Genomic DNA, 18,614 nt, shown 5'->3' with positions numbered 1-18,614 from the left:
TAGAGAAGATGACCTTAGGTAACGTTAAGTTTAGTTAGTGACTGATACCTGTAGTGGGGACGCAGGTAGTTTAGTGTGGATGATAATGACGTGGGAGCGCAATAGTTTAAAGGGACGACTGGGAAGCGCAAGTTTCAGAAGGGAGTAGTTAGCTGAGATGATGCCGTGTGTGTGAGGATTGTACAGGTGTGATTGCACAGGTGTGCAACTGGACAGGTGGGTGGAGCAGTGTATGAGTAGTGAGTGTTGTGGATCAGCGCGAATGCGCTTGGGGAGAGAAGGGTGCAGGTGGCACCAGGTGTGAGAGCACAGGTGTGCAGGTACAGGTGTGTGGAGAGAGTTGGAGTGAGTGGTACGGAGTGGTGTGCATGGTGCGAAGGTGTGGATGGGGGAAGAGTGGACCCCTTTCACGAGTACCCGGGGCGGGTAGTGTAAGTGTTAGGTAGAGGGTGCAGGTAAATTGTGGTTGGATATTGGCATTTGTGGTGCGGTTGCAGAATGGTGTTGTGGATGGGTGCATTAGTGTTGTGGAAATGGCTGGGCGTGTAGCCTGTTAGTGTGTGTAGTTGGTTGGGCACTCCACCACTGTGAGGATGTCGGCCAGGTGAGGCCGCAGGTGGGCTCTGGGAGCCGGTAGTTGTGAGTGGGTGCCTGAGGATCCCGGGTGTGGATCGGGCAGCCCAGTGCCAGAGAGGGCACGGAGTGGGGAGAGAGCCAGAGGGCCTTCCCCTGGTAGTTAGGTTAGGGTAAGGAGCAGGTAAGCTCGGAGGCAACTGCAGTGGTGGAGGTGTGCAGGTGGGTAGACCCACTGGGAGAGGTACACGTCGCAGCCCAGAAATTGTACGAGGGCACCGGGAGATGAATCGGGGGAGTGAGACCCCAAATTGAAGAGCACCACAGTTTGGCCAATGGGAATTGGTTTTTAGAACCCATAGTGTAAGAGGGCCAATGGTTTGGCCGGAGGAAGACCCCGGGTAGTGTAAAGTTGTTAAAGTCATTTAGGAAATAGTTAGGATTGATGAACCTGTCGCACCATACGCAGCCACTTACCTGTGGTGATGATGATGACTCCACACCTGTGTTTTCTTTGTTTGTTGCAGGAAATGAGATTGCTGTGGATTTGTGAGACGCATCACGACGTGGATGAGACATTGGGGTGATTCCATCTCTCCCTCCTTAGGAGGGACTGATGATGAATTGGTGATGGCAAATTTTGATGTGCAGTTGGAGATGGCAAATTTTGATGAGAGTTGAAAATGGCAAATTTGATTGGTTAGGAGGGAGAGAAGACGAATTTGGTTTATGGGAGGAACGGGGAAGACAGTAGGGATGTTTGTCGATTTGTAAAGTAGATGTTTATGGGTAGTGTTGTGTTTTGTGGATGCAGTAAGGGGTAAGGGAGGGGCCATGTAGGTTACCTGGTGGGGGGGGGGCGTACGATAGGAACGTACCTGTCTCACCTGGTTCCCATGTGCCCCCAGTGTGCATCACCTTACATTGCGTGCACTTTTGCGCCCTTACCACCTTACTCACTTGTCTGCTTATTTTGTCTCCCACCTCCGAGGATCTGGCTTTGGGGTAGAGAGAGAGGAGAGAGAGGTGCTGGCTGCGCAGTTGTGGGCCTGCACTTTCGCTGTTTGCTGCCGGGATCGATACACCATATGGACCGCAATGTTTGTGGCCACCCACAATGGACCGCAGTTCGTTTGCGGCCAAGCACCACCCGGGGATGGACCTATGGGTCAACGTGGCACCTATGCCATACAGGTGAACCACTTTTAATTAACACCACTGAAGGCCACACGAAGAGCAAGAGACACCTGCAGGGTTAGGGGTTGTCGAGTTTATTTTTATTCCAATGAACAATGGTGACTGCACCGATTGGCGGTGGGGTGGTGCTTTTGATGCTGGGACAGGGTGCTCTGCACGTTATTAAAGGCCGTCGGCCACAGAGCACTCGTGGGTTGGTGTATCGATGTTGGCAAGCGCGCTCTCTCTATGCATAACATCTGCATGTGTTCCTCCAAAAACAGGTCCTGGATCGTAGTGTAAATAGCAGCGTAGTCTTGTAAATAATGCTCCCTACCGGCTGTATGTGTAGTTTGCGAATTCTTTCCGGATTCGGTTATCCTGTGGGTGTGTTTCTGTGAGGAGAAGGGTGCAACGTCGCAGGGGGACATATTTACTCATTTGTGAATATCTGTAAAACTGTCGCACTCAGGGTAGAGTTAATAGTAGAGGGAACTACATTGCGTGCCACACTAAAGTAGGTAAAAATTTATCGGGTCGGGACGCCCCGAGGGTAGAGAAGGGTGCAATGTTGCGAATATGGAATTTGGCCTCCATATCCGCTTGTAAATATTCCCCTATTTTCTCCAATACTCCCCAACTTTCCCCAATCCCCCATTCCCTAGTCCCATTGCATGTAAATAACAATCAGTAGAGCCGACCTTCCCCTTATTCCCCCATTAAATGTCGTGCCCAGGTCCACCGCACCACACGTAGACAACTTTCGGACATCTTCCTAGTTATTCTTATTCTATGTCAGTTAAGGCCTCGTCTCCATTAATTATGACTCTTCGTTGCACCAGAATGTGATTATATGGCATCAGTAGTGAGTTTAGGACCTTTCCCATACCTCCTCCCATCTTCTTCCCCAAACAACAACAACAACAACAACTACAACAACAATTACAACTACAACTACGACTACAACAACAGAGGGGCGGGGAGTGTGCGTCCTCACACCGGCTCGGTTACCCGCCATGACCATACGCTCCACGGCGTTACCCCGAAGGGGCTGGCTGTCAGCTCCTCGTCAGGGGCGGAGCCAGTAACCCCCCCACGCACCCAATGAGAAGCAACGTGCCGATTCCACGAGGCGGAGCTAACGAGCCGAGGGCGTGTCACTCCCCGCCGGATATACGCGGCCCCGCGCCGGATGTGACGAGAGATGCGCCCCCAGCCTGGAGAGAGAAGTAGCCACCCCTCGAGCGCTGCAATACCTCCACCGCATCTCTTAAACTGGACCGTACGTGATCCTGCCCTGAGCCCAGGTGCACCTGGAGCGATCGCTACCCGCTTTCCTTGCCATCAAACCCCGTGTGAGTGAGCCTTGTCCCGTTTATTTGTCGTCTGTTGGGGTTAATATAAGTGTGTTTAAGTGCCCACCTTCCTATGTTTCCCTCTTGTCCCTGTAATCTAAACCTTCCGCATTATTGTAATAACAACCTTTGAGAACCGTATCCCTGGTGTCGTGTCGTATTAATTCCAGCCGTGTGTCTTCTTTTTCCTTCATTGGTCTAGCATAGCGCGATTAGTCAACGTTCGGGCACAATCGGGTAACTTGTGCAGACGTGGTCATACCATAAAACCGCTCGGTAAATAACATCCAAGCCACGTCTGTAACAATATATATATATATATATATATAATATGAGCATGCCAAAGTCTGAAGTCTGGGCCTAGTGTCAGGTGTGCTTCCATCTTCTTTATTTATGAGACATCCTACAGACGTAAACGAACACTCGGTTTACTCTGCGTGCATTGCACATCACGTACAGCGAATTTAAACTCCGTGCCTTGTATTTATTGTGATTTAAAATAAAATAAAACCGCTTCTATACACCGACCTTGAGGCTCACTTTGCAAGCCACCGTCTACAATTCCAATGTAAGAGACACAATTACTCTTCTTTTGGGTCCTCGGGGTCTTTTGTGTCTTCTGGGTCATTTGGCTGCTCAGTGTCTTTTGGGTCATTTGAGTTTTTTGGTTTCTCTAGGTCTTTTGAGTCATTTGAGTCCTTTGGGTCCTCTGGATCCTTGGGTTATTTTAAGGGTCTTTGGGGTATTATGGGACTTCGTGGTCTTCTGGGTCTTTTAGATCTTTTTGGTCTTTAGGGCTTTTTGGGTCTTCTGGGTTTTTAAGGTTCTTTGGGATGTTTTGGGTCTTGGGGTCTTTTCGGTCTTTTTGTTCTTCGGGGTCTTTTCGATCCTTTCAGTCACTGTGGTGTTTTGGGTCCTCTGGATCTTTGGGGTATTAAGGGTCTTTGGGGTATTAATGGTATTTGGGGTATTAAGGGTCTTTGGGGCATTATGAGTCTTGGGGGTAATTTGGGTCTTTGGGTCCTCAGGGTATTTAAGGTTCTTTGGGGTCTTTTGGGTCTTTAAGGCTCTTCGAGGTGTTTTGGATCTTCAGGGTCTTTTTGTCTTCTGTGTCTTTTTGATCCTTTGTCACCGGGGTATTTTGCGTCTTTGGGGTCTTTTCGGTCTTCGGAATCTTGAAGGGTCTTTGGAGTATTTAGGGTCTTCTTGTTCTTTTGGGTCTTTAATGGTCTTCAAGGTATTTTGGGTCTTCAGGGTCTTTTCAGTCTTTTGGGTCTTCAGGGTCTTTTCAGTCTTTTGGGTCTTCAGGGTCTTTTCAGTCTTTTGGGTATTTTGGGTCTTCGGGGTATTTTGAGTGTTTGTGGTCCATTGGGTCTTCTGGGTCCTTGGGATTTTTTGGGGTGCTTTTAGATGTTAGTTTTAGTCTTTTTAGATGTTTTAACCGGTGGACACATAGTCGTGTTCAAAGATTGCCCATTAAACCCCATACCACTCGGATCCCTCCTAAAGCGCTACTCAAAGCCTTTAAAACCTACCCTTATAAATGAATGACACACACACACACACACACACACACACACACACACACACACACACACACACACACACACACACACACACACACACACACACACACACACACAGTGTTTTATATGGTAGATATCCAAACCACTCATTATGTAACCAAACCATGCAGTATGTAACCAAACTAACCACTAAAAACCACACCATCCAATATATATGTAAATTTATTTTAGAAGCTTCACCTTGACCTTTTGACCTCAAAAATAGCTGGTTTATCAATTCAGTGAGGCACTATACAATTGCTGTTTAATTTAATTCTCAAGTCAATTAGATGGAAAATGCCAATTTTAGAAATCTGACCTCAAGATGACCTTTGACCTCAAAATCAATTGACGTCTTCCTTATGACCAACTCTACCGTTTGGTGAAGTTTCGTGAAGATCGGTTTAAAATTGTGACATGTATTTGACAGACAGATAGACAGACAGAATAACGCACAAGATCAACCAATATACTTGAAAAATCTTCGATTTTGCAAGACAAAAAAGAAAGAAGTAAATGAATGAATGAAGGGAAAGGTGAATGTATGATGAATAATGTGATTGTGCAAGCCTGTGCCTGAGTGTTTGCACACTGTGGGATGTTTAACCACAATTTATGTCTCCTTAAATTCCATGTCACCAATAGATTGTTTTTTCACATCTCAATGGGAACATGCTTGTAAACATTTTTATTGTGCCACATGAAAGCAAAAGTCATGAGATTATTACTTGCCATGTCATATTTTAAACCTATTTTCTTCTTAAAAATCCCTTTATGGTTGAACTTGGTTTTGCAGGTGAACATCAGCGTCTTGGACACGAACGACCACGTCCCGGCTTTTGAGAGATCTCTCTACGAGACCACCGTGCCCGAAGATGTCCCAGTCGGTACGAGTCTTTTTACCATTTCCGCCACCGATCTGGATGCCGATGCCAACGGGCATGTCACCTACATCTTGAGCGATTTCACATCGCCCTTCATGGTGGACGCCCAAGGTGGCATTGTGCGGACGCGTCTGCCTCTTGACTATGAGCACCGACGCGAATACACTGTTGGCCTGCGGGCTACCGACGGAGGGTCCCCGCCTCAGTCTGGGCGCTCCGGTGCCCTGGTGCGTGTTACCGATGTGAACGACAACGCTCCGAGCGTGCGGTTTGTGTTCGCTCCTCCTGGCGCACGCCATGCCGCAGTCGACCAGGGTAAGCTGAAACTACACTATATGATTCAGGGGGAATGTTTCACTTGGAACACTTGCTGTGTGCAGTAGATGTTGTCTGTATTGACCTCTGACTTTGCCAAAAAATACATTGGAATCTCTCTTTCTCTCTTTCTCTTTTTCTCTTTCTTTTTCTCTTTTTTTCTCTCTCTCTCTCTCTCTCTCTCTCTCTCTCTCTCTCTCTCCTCTCTCCTCTCTCCTCTCTCCCCTCTCTCTTCTCCTCTCTCTCTCTCCTCTCTCTCTCCTCTCTCTCTCCTCTCTCTCTCCTCTCTCTCTCCTCTCTCCTCTCTCTCTCCCCTCTCTCTCTCCTCTCTCTCTCCCCCCTCTCTCTCTCCTCTCTCTCTCCTCTCCTCTCTCTCTCTCCTCTCTCTCTCCTCTCTCTCTCTCTCTCTCTCTCTCTCTCTCTCTCTCTCTCTCTCTCTCTCTCTCTCTCTCTCCTCTCTCTTTTTCTTCCTCAAGCTAAATTATTTCAAAAGCAAATAGCTACCTGATATAAAGGTTGAAGACATCTTTGATTTCCCATTGCATAGTTTCTCAAACTCCTTTAGTTACAGTGCATTCAGAAAGTATTCAGACCCCTGCACTTTTTTCACATTTTGTTATGTTGCAGCCTTATGCTGAAATCGTTTAAATTCATTTTTCCCCTCATCAATCTACACCTCGTGTTACGGAGTCCTCTACAATCTCCTGGTCTCAGTAACCTCCGAACACCGAGAGGAGCCCCGGCAGAAAGATATATTACCCTGTGTTGAAAATCAATAGTGAAACCACACCAATGATTATAAATGAACAAAATTGTATTAGAAATCACACACAGGAATAACGGTATAACAGATGGCCATTAAGAGTGGCCTTGGAGATCGCCCCGCCAAACTGTACAAGGGCGCCCTCCAGAGGCGCACCTTCCCCGCTCACTCAGCAACCCACAACGTAATTGGAGTCGAAGCGGTCACACACACACATCCCCGACAGACGGTAGGACGTTGGTGTGAAGATGACGCGGGAAAACCTTCGTTGGTATCCGAAGCGTGGGGTTCAAAATGGCCGACGGCTCCTGCTTGAGCCGATGTGGCGAGGCGAGGATTCATCGGAATCACAGCGCCCAAATCTGACTACGCAGATTCCTCCCCCTCCAGCGATACTTCCTATCGCCGGATGTCCTTTCAAGGAACTCAAAATTCCCTCGTGACCATCGGTTGACCTTGCTCGTTACGGAGCGCTGACGTCACGCGTCTTCTCCGACTTTTTCGCGCTGCTTCTTCCTCTTCACCTCTTCCGGGTCGGTTTCCTGTATCATTTAAAGTTAGCCTTTTTAACTTTAGATAACTGTTCCTGAATAATAAATCTTTTGAAGATAATAATAGTACATAAGATCAGCACTACGTCAAGTGGGTGAAAACCACAATAACGGAAGTTACGAATCCGTCGCACTCAAGCTAAATTATTTCAAAATCAAATAGCTACCTGATATAAAGGTTGAATACATCTTTGATTTCCCATTGCATAGTTTCTCGAACTCCTTTCGTTACAGTGCATTCAGAAAGTATTCAGACCCCTTCACTTTTTTCACATTTTGTTATGTTGCAGCCTTATGCTGAAATTGTTTAAATTCATTTTCCCCTTATCAATCTACACTCAATACCCCATAATGACAGAGAAAACAGGATTTTAGAAAGTTTTGCAAATTTATTAAAAATAAAAAACTGAAATATCACATTGACATAAGTATTCAGACCCTTTGCTATGACGCTTGAAATTTATCTCAGGTGCCTCCCATTTCTCTTGATCATCTTTGAGATGTTTCTACACCTTGATTGGAATCCACCTGTTGTAAATTCAATTGATTGGACATGATTTGGAAAGGCACACACCTGTCTATATAAGGTCTCACAGCTGATTGCATATCAGAGCTAAAACCAAGCCATGAGATCGAAGGAACTGCCTGCAGAGCTCAGAGACATGATTGTGTCGAGGCACAGATCTGGGGAAGCCTACAAAAAATTTTCTGCTGCATTGAAGGTTCCCAAGAGCAGAGTGGCCTCCATAATTCTTAAATGGAAGAAGATTGGAACAACCAGGAGTCTTCCTAGAGCTGGCCGCCCAGCCAAACTGAGCAATCAGGGGAGAAGGGCCTTGGTAAGAGAGGTGACCAAGAACCCGATGGTCACTCTGGCTGAGCTCCAGAGATCCTGTGTGGAGATGGGAGAAACTTCCAGAAGGCCAACCATCACTGCAACACTCCACCGATCTGGGCTTTATGGCAGAGTGGCCAGACGGAAGCCTCTCCTCAGTGAAGGACACATGAAAGCCCGCTTGGAGTTTGCAAAAAAAGCACCGAAAGGACTCTCAGACTGTGAGAAACAAGATTCTGTGGTCTGATGAAACCAAGATTGAACTGTTTGGCTTCCGTCTGTGTCCAGATCGTTCCCCAAATCTGTGCCTCGACACAATCCTGTCTCTGAGTTCTGCAGGCAGTTCCTTCGACCTCATGGCTTGGTTTTTGCTCTGATGTGTATTGTCAGCTGTGAGACCTTATATAGACAAACGGCAGTCCCGAACATGAGCAGGTAAAGGTGATCCCAACACGAACACGATCAGGTAAAGGTGATTCCCAGCATGAACAAGGGCAGGGAATTCCAGCACGAACACGAGCAGGTAAAGTTGCTTCCCAGCAAGAACATGAGCAGATAGTCCCAGCATGAATAAGGGCAGGTAAGCAGGCACGTTTAGAAAGAGTCCAAGTCATGCACACGTGCACCGAGAGGGAGTCCGGCAGCCCACAGAGAACAGGGAGAGTCCGGCCAAGAGAGAGAATCACGTGCAGAGGCCTGTGAGTGGGTCCGCCTTGAGAGAGTCATGCACACATGCAGAGGTAACCTAGTCCAGGGCCAAGAGATTGAATTGTGCAGAGGACTGTGAGAGGGTCTGGCCTAGAGCCCACATGCACAGCCAACAAAGTCCAAGGCCAAGAGAGAGAAATTCAGGCATGACTAGGTCAACAATGTACAAAAACAAGAGGGTGCAAAAACGTGTTGAATCACCTTTTGTCCACCCTCTCTGAGGGTAGGGGTAGGGGTAGGGGTGGGGTGTTTGAGGGTGTCCTGGCTCCCGATTGGTGGAGACCGTCACTCCGCCTCCACTAGCTCTCTCAAAGGGACTCAGGCCCTGATTTGTGCATATCCCAATGGTCTTTGGTCTGTCTTCTGTCCTTCAAGATGTTAAATCAATCTGTGGATGCAATCTTTGTGCATCTGCTGAGTTTATTATCCCTTTGAGTGGAGTGCCTGTCTTTCCCCTCCTCAATGCATAAAGACATATGAACCTGAAATAAGGGGAAGGGGCTAAGATAATGGTCTGCTATGAAATAACTATTCTAATGGACCTGTAATGGCAACTCGGTTGCCATTACCTTTTAGTGGTTTCCCAAAACTGCAACTATATATATATATATATCTCACATGCAGGATAAGGATATCAGCATATATCATTGTACTTTTGCATGTATTACAAGGACAGTAGGAGACGACGGACTAATGAACATAACTATTTATAAAAGACATTATCCATAAAACACACATTTCATTTTGATGGCCCAAAGTTAATTGATGGTAAGAATGTAGGAGTCATTGCTGAGACAGCTGTTGAAGGTGAAATGTGATGAATATATATAGTATGTTACAAGTTCTTGTCCAACCAGCTGGTCTCGATATGATGTACACCTTTTGACATAGGTCACAGCTTGGGAGTAATTCTTGTACTTCAAAAGCAGATAGGTATGCGTCTATCTGCCTCACTAATTGTCCTTTTTTGGACACAACTATCATTGAAAGGATTTTGAAATAGATACACACATCTCTTTTTATATTTCTGTTTCTCACAATTCTACCCCTCCCCACCACACACACACACACACACACACACACACACACACACACACACACACACACACACACACACACACACACACGCGCCTTCAGCCAGTTATCAATTATTCCCACCTTTATTATGGGATTGGCTGGGAAAGATTTTTGTCCCATGTCTTTCATTAACTGACTGGACAAGTCTGATCTTGAACTGAAGGTGATTTGGTCAATAATTACCTCCACAACCAAAGGTGGATGGAGGTTATGTTTTCACCCCTGTCTGTTTGTGGACAAGATATTTCAAAAAGTTGTGGACGGATTTGGATGAAATTTGTCGGAGATGTAGCGTATGTGACAAGGACGAAATGATTAGATTTTGGTGAAGATCCGGGATTTTTTGATGAAGAAATTCGGATCTGGCTACTATAATTTTTAAGTGATTCTTCACCATTGGGGGATAGGGCCAAAAACTATACATCGCAGGATATCTCAAAAAGCTATGGATGGATTTGGACGAAACTTGGTGGACCGGTTGGGTGTGTGACGAGAAAGAATCGATTAAATTTTGGTGAAGATCCGGATCCAGCTATTAGAAGTTTTAAAGTGATTCTTCACCATTGAGTGGTATGGCCAAAAACGAGGGGTAGATCAGGGTATGAAAGACTGGACCTATGGGGATTCCTGTGATAGATTTTGATTAAATTTGATTCTGTATTGCGATTTTTCTGGTCTACTCTGAGATACAAAACGTAAACTGTTCACCAGGCGGAGGTATGCTCTCTACTGATTGCCGTTCTAGTTTGCAATTTGTTTACAGTGTCTTTCTGGTCCAAAACCCTGCCTGACAATCACCCATTGGATAGTTTATAGTTGGTTTAGGAATCAAACACAGACCAGATAGCTCAAAGGTAAGTATATTAACTCTAAATCATACTGTACGGTCAGATATTATATATTAGTGCTGGGCTGATATCTGTATCGGTAATCGGCGCAGGCCGATATCGGCATTTTTTGGGTTATCGGCATCGTCCGATTGGAGTCGGTGCGAGCGCCGATTACCGATTACAGTGCTGTGCTGTATACAACCCAATAACCTCGAGTAGCTTTCACCCTTGTTTAGGGTGAATTTTAAAAACAACATTGAATTATAGACGTTTCAAGGAGATGTGCATAAACATTATTCTTTAAAAACAGCTGGCAATCGTCATGTGACTGGTAGAAATAATTTGGTTTGGTAATTTGTAAAACGTCTGGTTACGGCAAACGGCTTGGAAATCGGGTGTTATCAATTTTATTTTAATTTGAAACTCTCAAAGAGAAACAACATAACCTTTGTAAGGCACACCCGATTAATAGTGTTGTGGTTTTGAGTTTGTACAATCAAGGTTAATTTCCCCTTCATAGTTTAGTCACACAACAACATGTAGCCTTGCGATAGTTCAGTTATTTCTTAGTATGTGTGAGCATAGTCCTTTTTCTGTGTTAGTTTTGCGTTGAGTAGAATAATGAGAGTAGGTCCTTCATTGCCTTATGCCGCCTTACGCCTCCTTATGCCGCCTTGTGTTTTTTTTTGATTTTGCTGTGCTTTCTCTCCCCTCCAATCTTCTTTTCAAAAAGGACAGGTCCTGGATCATAGAACTGTAAATAAGGTTAAGTTTTTTGTGCTTGTATATAAAATGCTGCCCTCCGGCTATGTGTTTTGTTTGACAAATTCCGGATTCGGTTAATTGTGGGCGTGATTCTGTTAGATTAGCTACTCAACGCAATAGGGGGGACTAAAACTGTCGCACCCACGGGTTAGAGTAAATATTAGAGGGAACCACATCTATATATCACATGTAAAAGTAAAGCTAATTTTCCAGATAATTATCAAAACCGGTTGTTCCATTTTTGTTGGGTTCGACTCGGGGACGCGTCTGACGAGGGAGAGTGGTAGTGTTGCGGTTTTGAGTTTGTACAATAAAGGTTAATTTCCCCCTCATCGTTTAGTCACACAACAACATGTAGCCTCGCGTTAGTTCAGTTATTTCTTAGTATGTGTGAGCATAGTCCTTTTTCTGTGTTAGTTTTGCGTTGAGTAGAATAATGAGAGTAGGTCCTTCATTGCCTTATGCCGCCTTACGCCTCCTTGTGCCGCCTTTGGCTTTTTGGCGCGAATTAACACGAGGCAGGCCTGGCAAATCGAGGCAAGACCGAATGAGGGCGGCGAAGAAGCTGACGGTAAGCGCGAGCCGCCAATCAGGGCTCGAAGGGAGTGGCTGCAGCACTGCGTCACAGGGTGTGGTTGGAACATTCGAGAGGGCTAGGGGGTTTGGCCATATAACCCGTTGTGCGAAGCCCCCAAAGTCAGTTATGAGCTCAGGGTGTGTAGTTATGGGAGAGGCACTTGATGAGAGTTGACGAGTTCTGAGAGAAGGCGCGCATGAACCCAGCTATATAAGCGCTCTTACCAAATTGGACGCTCGGTTGAGCTTGAGGCCGAGCCTCCATTGGGTTACGTGAGTGATAGCGCGCCGGTAACTAAACGCGCTGTGGAAAACCGCCAAGTCGGGCGAGACGCGTACATTTCCCTCCTGCCTGCTGTGCCCTATGTTCGAGAGACGCGCTACAAGGATCCCTTCCACCGCCTGCTTGCCTTCATCGCGGGACGTGCTGTGACCCTGGAGAGCCACGCCGGGCGGGGCCGTTCCTGGACGACCAAGGCAGCGCGTGAACATCATCCTGCCTGCATTTTCCCCTTTGTGAGTGTGACCGGGCCCGTGTCTGGGGTTAAAATAAGACTGATTAAGGCTGCTCTGTGTCTCTGTACTTCTACCGACCTGTACATATAAGTGTAAATAATAATTAAATCCTGTTCTTCCTTTATTCGACCGTCTCGTTCCTTCCATCATTGACTAAGCGTGGTACGAATAGAACCGCTCTAATCTGGTTCCAATACCAATGGTAACTGCACAGACCACGTGGTACGCAATCCGCTCGGTGTACCCAAATTACACGTGGCTCGTGCGAGGCTTGCTTCCTCTCTTCCGCGGCAGCGCAGGTATTTAGGTACGTGCGAGAATTGTCCCAAAACCCTACCTTGCGTTTGCCCGGGAGGGGCGTTTCAAGTCTCGGTTGCGCCGACCCAAGAAGAACAAGGGGCTTAATCTCCCCTTGGTAAGGGTAGTAAGGGCGGTGGAAAACCGTAACAATATATTAAAATAACCAATTGCTTTCGAAACAGCCGCAGAAACAAAGGAACACGCAATCGCTGCTGACATTGAAAGTTGGACGATTTACCTCCTTCCTGGTCAAGTACATCTTGATGTCATATGGACCAGGCGTACCCACCCAAGTGCATCAAAGCGTCAGTTAAATTTATTTTTTAAAGCATCAGACATCACCATTTAGAACAGTCAACGGCTGATCGATTTTCTTACTGTTCAAACAGAATCCATTTGTAACCCTGGGACTCCCTGTACTGTATTTTGTATAAAACTTGCTTTTCGCATGACCAGACAAGTATGAAATGCTTCATTTTATATCTGTCAATATTTAGGATAGGATATAGAATACAGCACCTCGTCATTCGTTTAAAAATGACAGGATGCTGTGCCGTTCGATGTGGTACACCAATCGATAAGTGAAGTAATTTAAAATGCATCGATTCACAGCCACTCGATAACGTCAATCATGGGCACGGCACCGATCCGATATGGTATCCACTTCATGAGTGCACAATGCACGATGACGTCATTATTTACCACTTTATAATTGGCATTGGTGAGATGTCACTCCTTATTTACCACTCATCCAGAGAACTCACCCCTTATAAAGGGCAAGAGGCGGAGCAGAAGAATCGGTGTTGGACGATTATTGTTTTTTTATTCAGTAATCGGTTAGTCATAATTTTTTTTAATTGTCCCGTCACTTATATACTAGCAACGGTACCCGCCCTACGGGCGGGGCTTCAATTGGGAGGCCCAAATGAAAAGATAAAATATCAGAAATTGAAGGTTTTTTTATCATAAACGATTCATAGAAACATCCGTTAAATCATAACACACGCAAATCATCAAAATCTAAACAGTATCTTACTATAATTCACCAAATGTCCCACATTCCACACGTCCACACAATCACGTGTATGGACGTTACGTGTGTGTTACGGTGTATACAAAGGGCAGGGACTTAATCAACGCGAGCTGATGACTCGCACTTACTGGGAATTTCTCGTTCGTGGGACACTGTCTCAAGCCCCAGTCCCCATCACAGATGGGGCTCAGCGGTTTACCCGAGCCTGACGGCGAAGGACAAGGTACACGCTGGCCCGTCCAGTGTAGCGCGTGTGCGGCCCCGGACATCGAAGGGCATTAAACGTTCATTAAACATTAAACGTTAAACGTTCATTAAAGGATTACGAAACGAAAAACATTACGAAATTACGTTCACACCGTCACGTCAAACACTACCGTGAACACATACATCGTCACAATGAGAACATCGTCACAATGAACGTTATGCGAATGCGAATGTTATGCGGGAGTCCAAACCTGAGAATGCTGTAGACCAAAGCTGAAATTGGGAAAAATAAATAGCCTATTTTACTCCCAGGGGTCCCATGATTACCCACCCAAAATATATTTGCGATCGGTTCAGCAGTTTTTACCGTTACCTTCGAACAGACAGACAGGCAGACGGACATTTGGTGAATTATAGTAAGATTTATATGTCTATATATATATATATATATATATATATATATATATACACAGACTTTCAAAGCTGTCCATGCGCGCACGCTTTCGAAGTTAAGTAACTTTTCACAATTGTGTTTTTGTCGAAACTGTATCATTCTCTCGGTGTATGTACCTATTGGGGTGTCTTTAATAGTATTCTTGGTGTTGGTTTTTCATACCTGTGTACAGAATCGTCGGTCTTTCGTATCGCGTATTCTGAGGCCTAAGTGTAGTACTAGGCTACCGTGTCCGACCTTGGCTTGAGGCTTTGTTTTTGTCTCGGCGGTTCTCCGATCACGCTGCAATTACTTTCCGGTCTCTGTTTTTCACGGTCTTTTCACCCCATACTTCCTTGTTTTAAAATCTCAAAAAAAAAACAAACAAAAAAACATTTCCTTCTGTTCTTATTCGTTTATTCGTTCTTATTTGTTCGTTCGTTCTTCGACCACGTTGTTTGTGATCACGTGATCACGTTGTTAAAAAATGTCTCATCTGTCCCCTGAAGACCTGTATTCTGTCATATTCGATAACACCTTTTTCTTCTTCTTCTATAAAAGGATGCTTTCGACTTGCTCACCAAATCTATTCATTCCAAAAAAAAATTCCATCTCTTATAGTGCATCTTTCATTCATTCCCTAAACTCTCTAGCACTCCATCCTCCCTCCAGCGTCCTCAAACGTATTTTTGACTCGAATGTCTCAAGAAACTCATTTTGCAATAAATGTTCGTTTCCCATTAATCGTACACTTTTCAAAATCCCATCACCCCAAAATCACATTTCCCATCACCCCTCCCCTCTAAATCTAGCCCCTTGCCCCTCCCCTCCAAATCATCCCCATCACCCATCTCTTTCAAATCTTCCCCCTTGCCCCTCCCCTCCAAATCTTCCCAATCACCCATTCCTTTCAAATCTCCCCCCACACCCCTCCCCTCCGAGACTCTCCCTCGCTCCTCCCCTCCTAGACTCCCCTCTCACCCCTCCTCCTCAAAGCGTCCTCCCCGCTTCTTCCCCCTTCCAACTTTCACCTTCATCTCCCCCAACCTTCTGCCTCGCTCTTCCCCCTCGTCAAATAACACCTCACTGCACCTCTCCCAATCACCATTAAACCTTTTGTCCGCCCCATTCTTCCCTTTCTCCAAGCTATTCTGTAATCTCCGACACACCTTCAACAGCTCTCCCTACCTCTTCCTCCTCTTCCACATCTTACCCTACCGCTCCCCCCCCTGTTCTGTATCCGATGCTCCCCCTTCCTCTTCCTTAACAGTATGGACCTCAAACATGTGGGGCCTTCGCTCAAACTTGTCTGATCTCTCCATACAGGTTGCTTCTGACAAACCAGACGTGATCTGCTTAACAGAAACTTTCCTCCTTCATGATGTCTCTGATTCCTTGGTATCTCTCCCAGGTTACTCCCTCCTCCGGTATGATAGACCTGAGCCTCGTCCTGGAGGTGGGGTTGCTATCTTTATTAAAAAAACTCTCTTCCTCACTCGCCCTGCACTGCCCTCTCTCCACCTCAACCCCAGGAATACCTTTGGCTACGGCTTCCCCTTCGCTCCCACCTTTTGCTCATATGTGTGTTGTACCGTCCACCAAACAGTGATGACTCCATCTACATCTCGCTGTCTGAGAATATGGACCAACTTCTATCTACCCATCCCAACTCTCTCTTCCTCATATGTGGTGATTTCAACTGTCACCATGCCAGTTGGCTGGGTGTGGGTACCTCTCTCACCAGCCATGGCTCTTCAGCAAAGGACTTCTGTGACTCACTGGGACTGACACAATCTGTCAATTTCCCGACCCGGATTTCAGTCAACGGAGCATATTCTCTACTGGACTTGGTTATGACTAACTTCCCTGAAAATGTCTGCTGCTCTTCTTCCGCTCCAATCGGCTCTTCTGATCATGTGCTTGTTAAAGTGGACATCTCTCTGACCATTCTCAGAGAGCCTCCTCAGCGTCGACGAGTCTGGCATTTCACTCAGGCCAACTGGCACGGTCTTCAAGCAGCCATCAATCATCTTGACTGGTCTCCCATCTCTACTGCCTCTGACATAAATTCTTCCTGGGAGTTCTTCCAAAGCAAACTGCTCTCTCTCATGCACAGATTTATCCCATCTCGTCTTCTGTTGTCATACCCTTCCTCCTGTCCATGGTACACGGAATCTTGTGGTGAGGCTATTGCCCAGAAACAACTTGCTTTCGTCTCCTGGAAAGCAAATCCAACGGAAGGAAATCTCATTTCCTTTCACAAAGCCCGAAACAAGTGTGTGTCCACCCTCAGGAGAGCCAGGAAACAATATCTCTCTGTTCTCAGGACCGAACTCTCTTATCTGTCTCCCTCTTCCAAATCCTGGTGGCGTCTGGTCAAATCTGTTTCTGGTGTTTGTTCCCCCTCCATCCCCTCCCTCACCTCAAATGGCCACACGGGTGACTCCGCACGTGAAAAAGCTGAATGCCTCAACTCTGTGTTTGCCTCTAAATCTTGTGTCCCAAACCCATCCCTCTCTGTACCCACTGTACCCAGTCATACCTAGCTGCTCCTGGACTCTGTGTCCTTTCCTCATGACAAGGTGGAAAAGTTTGTCAACCCTCGACTCGGATTCTGCAACTAGACCTGACGGCATCAGCCCACGGGTCCTAAAATCCTGTTCTTCCGCTCTTTCACTCCCTCTCTCTGTTCTCTTCACCCTCTCTTTTGCTCAAGGTCATCTTCCATCTGCTTGGAAATCTGCCAACATCACCGCTTTGCACAAAAAAGGTGCCAAAACAGATCCCAGCAACTACAGACCAATCAGCCTTCTCCCAATTATCAGCAAAGTCATGGAATCCATCATTGCTTCAGATATGAAATCTTTCCTCTTCTCCAATGGCTTGATCTCTGATCATCAATTTGGTTTCAGACCTGGACACTCTACTCTGGACATGCTGCTTCTGCTTTCTCAACAATGGATGGAGGTCCTCAATGCCAAACAGGAAATTAGAGCAGTCTCCCTTGACATATCACGTGCCTTCGATACGGTCTGGCACCCCGCTCTGCTCACCAAACTCTCCTCTTTTGGTATCCATGGAAATCTCCACGCATGGCTGGCGGACTTCCTCTCTAGTCGTAGTCAACATGTGGCCCTGAATGGGTTTCTCTCATCTCCTCTTCCTGTTCAGGCTGGAGTTCCACAAGGCAGTGTTTTGGGCCCTGTGCTTTTTCTGGTCTTCATCAATGATCTCTCTGACTCTCTTGAAAATCCTCTGTATCTCTTTGCTGATGACTCTACTCTCTGTCGCTCCATTCTTCATCCCTCAGATCGGCAGTCTGCAGCCTCCTCACTCTCTGCAGACCTGGACAAAATCACAGACTGGGCAAACAAGTGGAACATGTCTTTCAATCCTGACAAATCTCACACTCTTACGATGTCTCTCCGAAAAGACCGACTGGACAACCCTCCCATCCACTTTCTGAATAATCCTCTCCAAGAAGTTCTGTCACTCAAGCTTTTGGGTCTCACTATCTGCCATGATCTTTCCTGGGAAAACCACATTTCAAATCTGGCCTCCAAAGCCAGTCGCCGACTGGGCATCCTCCGTCGTGCGAAGTCCTTCCTTGGCACACCTGAGCTCCTCACCACATACAAGGCTTTCATCCGCAGCTCAATGGAATACTGCTCTCCCCTCTGGTCTGGTGCTCCTGCCTCACACCTAGCTCGTCGTCACGCTGTTGAAACCAAAGCATTCAGAATCATTGGAATCTCCCGCGATGAAGCTAACTCCACGGGCCTCTCACTCACTCACCGCAGGCAGGTTGGTGGTCTTTCCGTCTTCTACCGACTCCTCTCTGGCCTTGCCCCCCAAGCTCTCTCTGGGCTCTGTCCCGCAAATATTCCTACAGGTCGCACAAGATCTGCCTGCAACCCTCTTATGGTCAAACTGCCAAAATCAAGACTCTCTGCTCACCTTCACTCCTTCATTCCTCTTTTCTCCCACCTCTGGAACAAACTCCCTCACTCTCTTCAATCCCACTCCACCCTCCAGGTCTTTAAAACAGCTGTTCACCACCATCTCTTATCTTCCCCCATCCAAAACCTTGATCTTTTCTACCCCCGCTAATTTCACCCCAATTCCACTTTTTTGAAATACCAACTTCTGTAC

The 18,614-nt window shown here is 46.4% G+C and overlaps 1 protein-coding gene across 1 annotated transcript in view; it reads left to right on the top strand.

Annotated features, from left to right (window-relative positions):
- Nucleotides 1-18,614, top strand: part of LOC137416090 (protocadherin Fat 4-like) — a 56,874-nt gene that overhangs the window by 12,368 nt on the left and 25,892 nt on the right. Inside the window, exon 2 of the mRNA XM_068101625.2 lies at nt 5,466-5,868. Coding sequence (XP_067957726.2) covers nt 5,466-5,868 — 403 coding nt within the window. The remainder of the gene's footprint in view (nt 1-5,465; nt 5,869-18,614) is intronic.

The sequence above is a fragment of the Myxine glutinosa genome, chromosome 4 (genome assembly GCF_964187855.1).
Source record: "Myxine glutinosa chromosome 4, kmMyxGlut1.1, whole genome shotgun sequence".
Taxonomy (NCBI): Eukaryota; Metazoa; Chordata; class Myxini; order Myxiniformes; family Myxinidae; genus Myxine; species Myxine glutinosa.
This window is presented reverse-complemented; position numbering and strand designations above follow the sequence as displayed.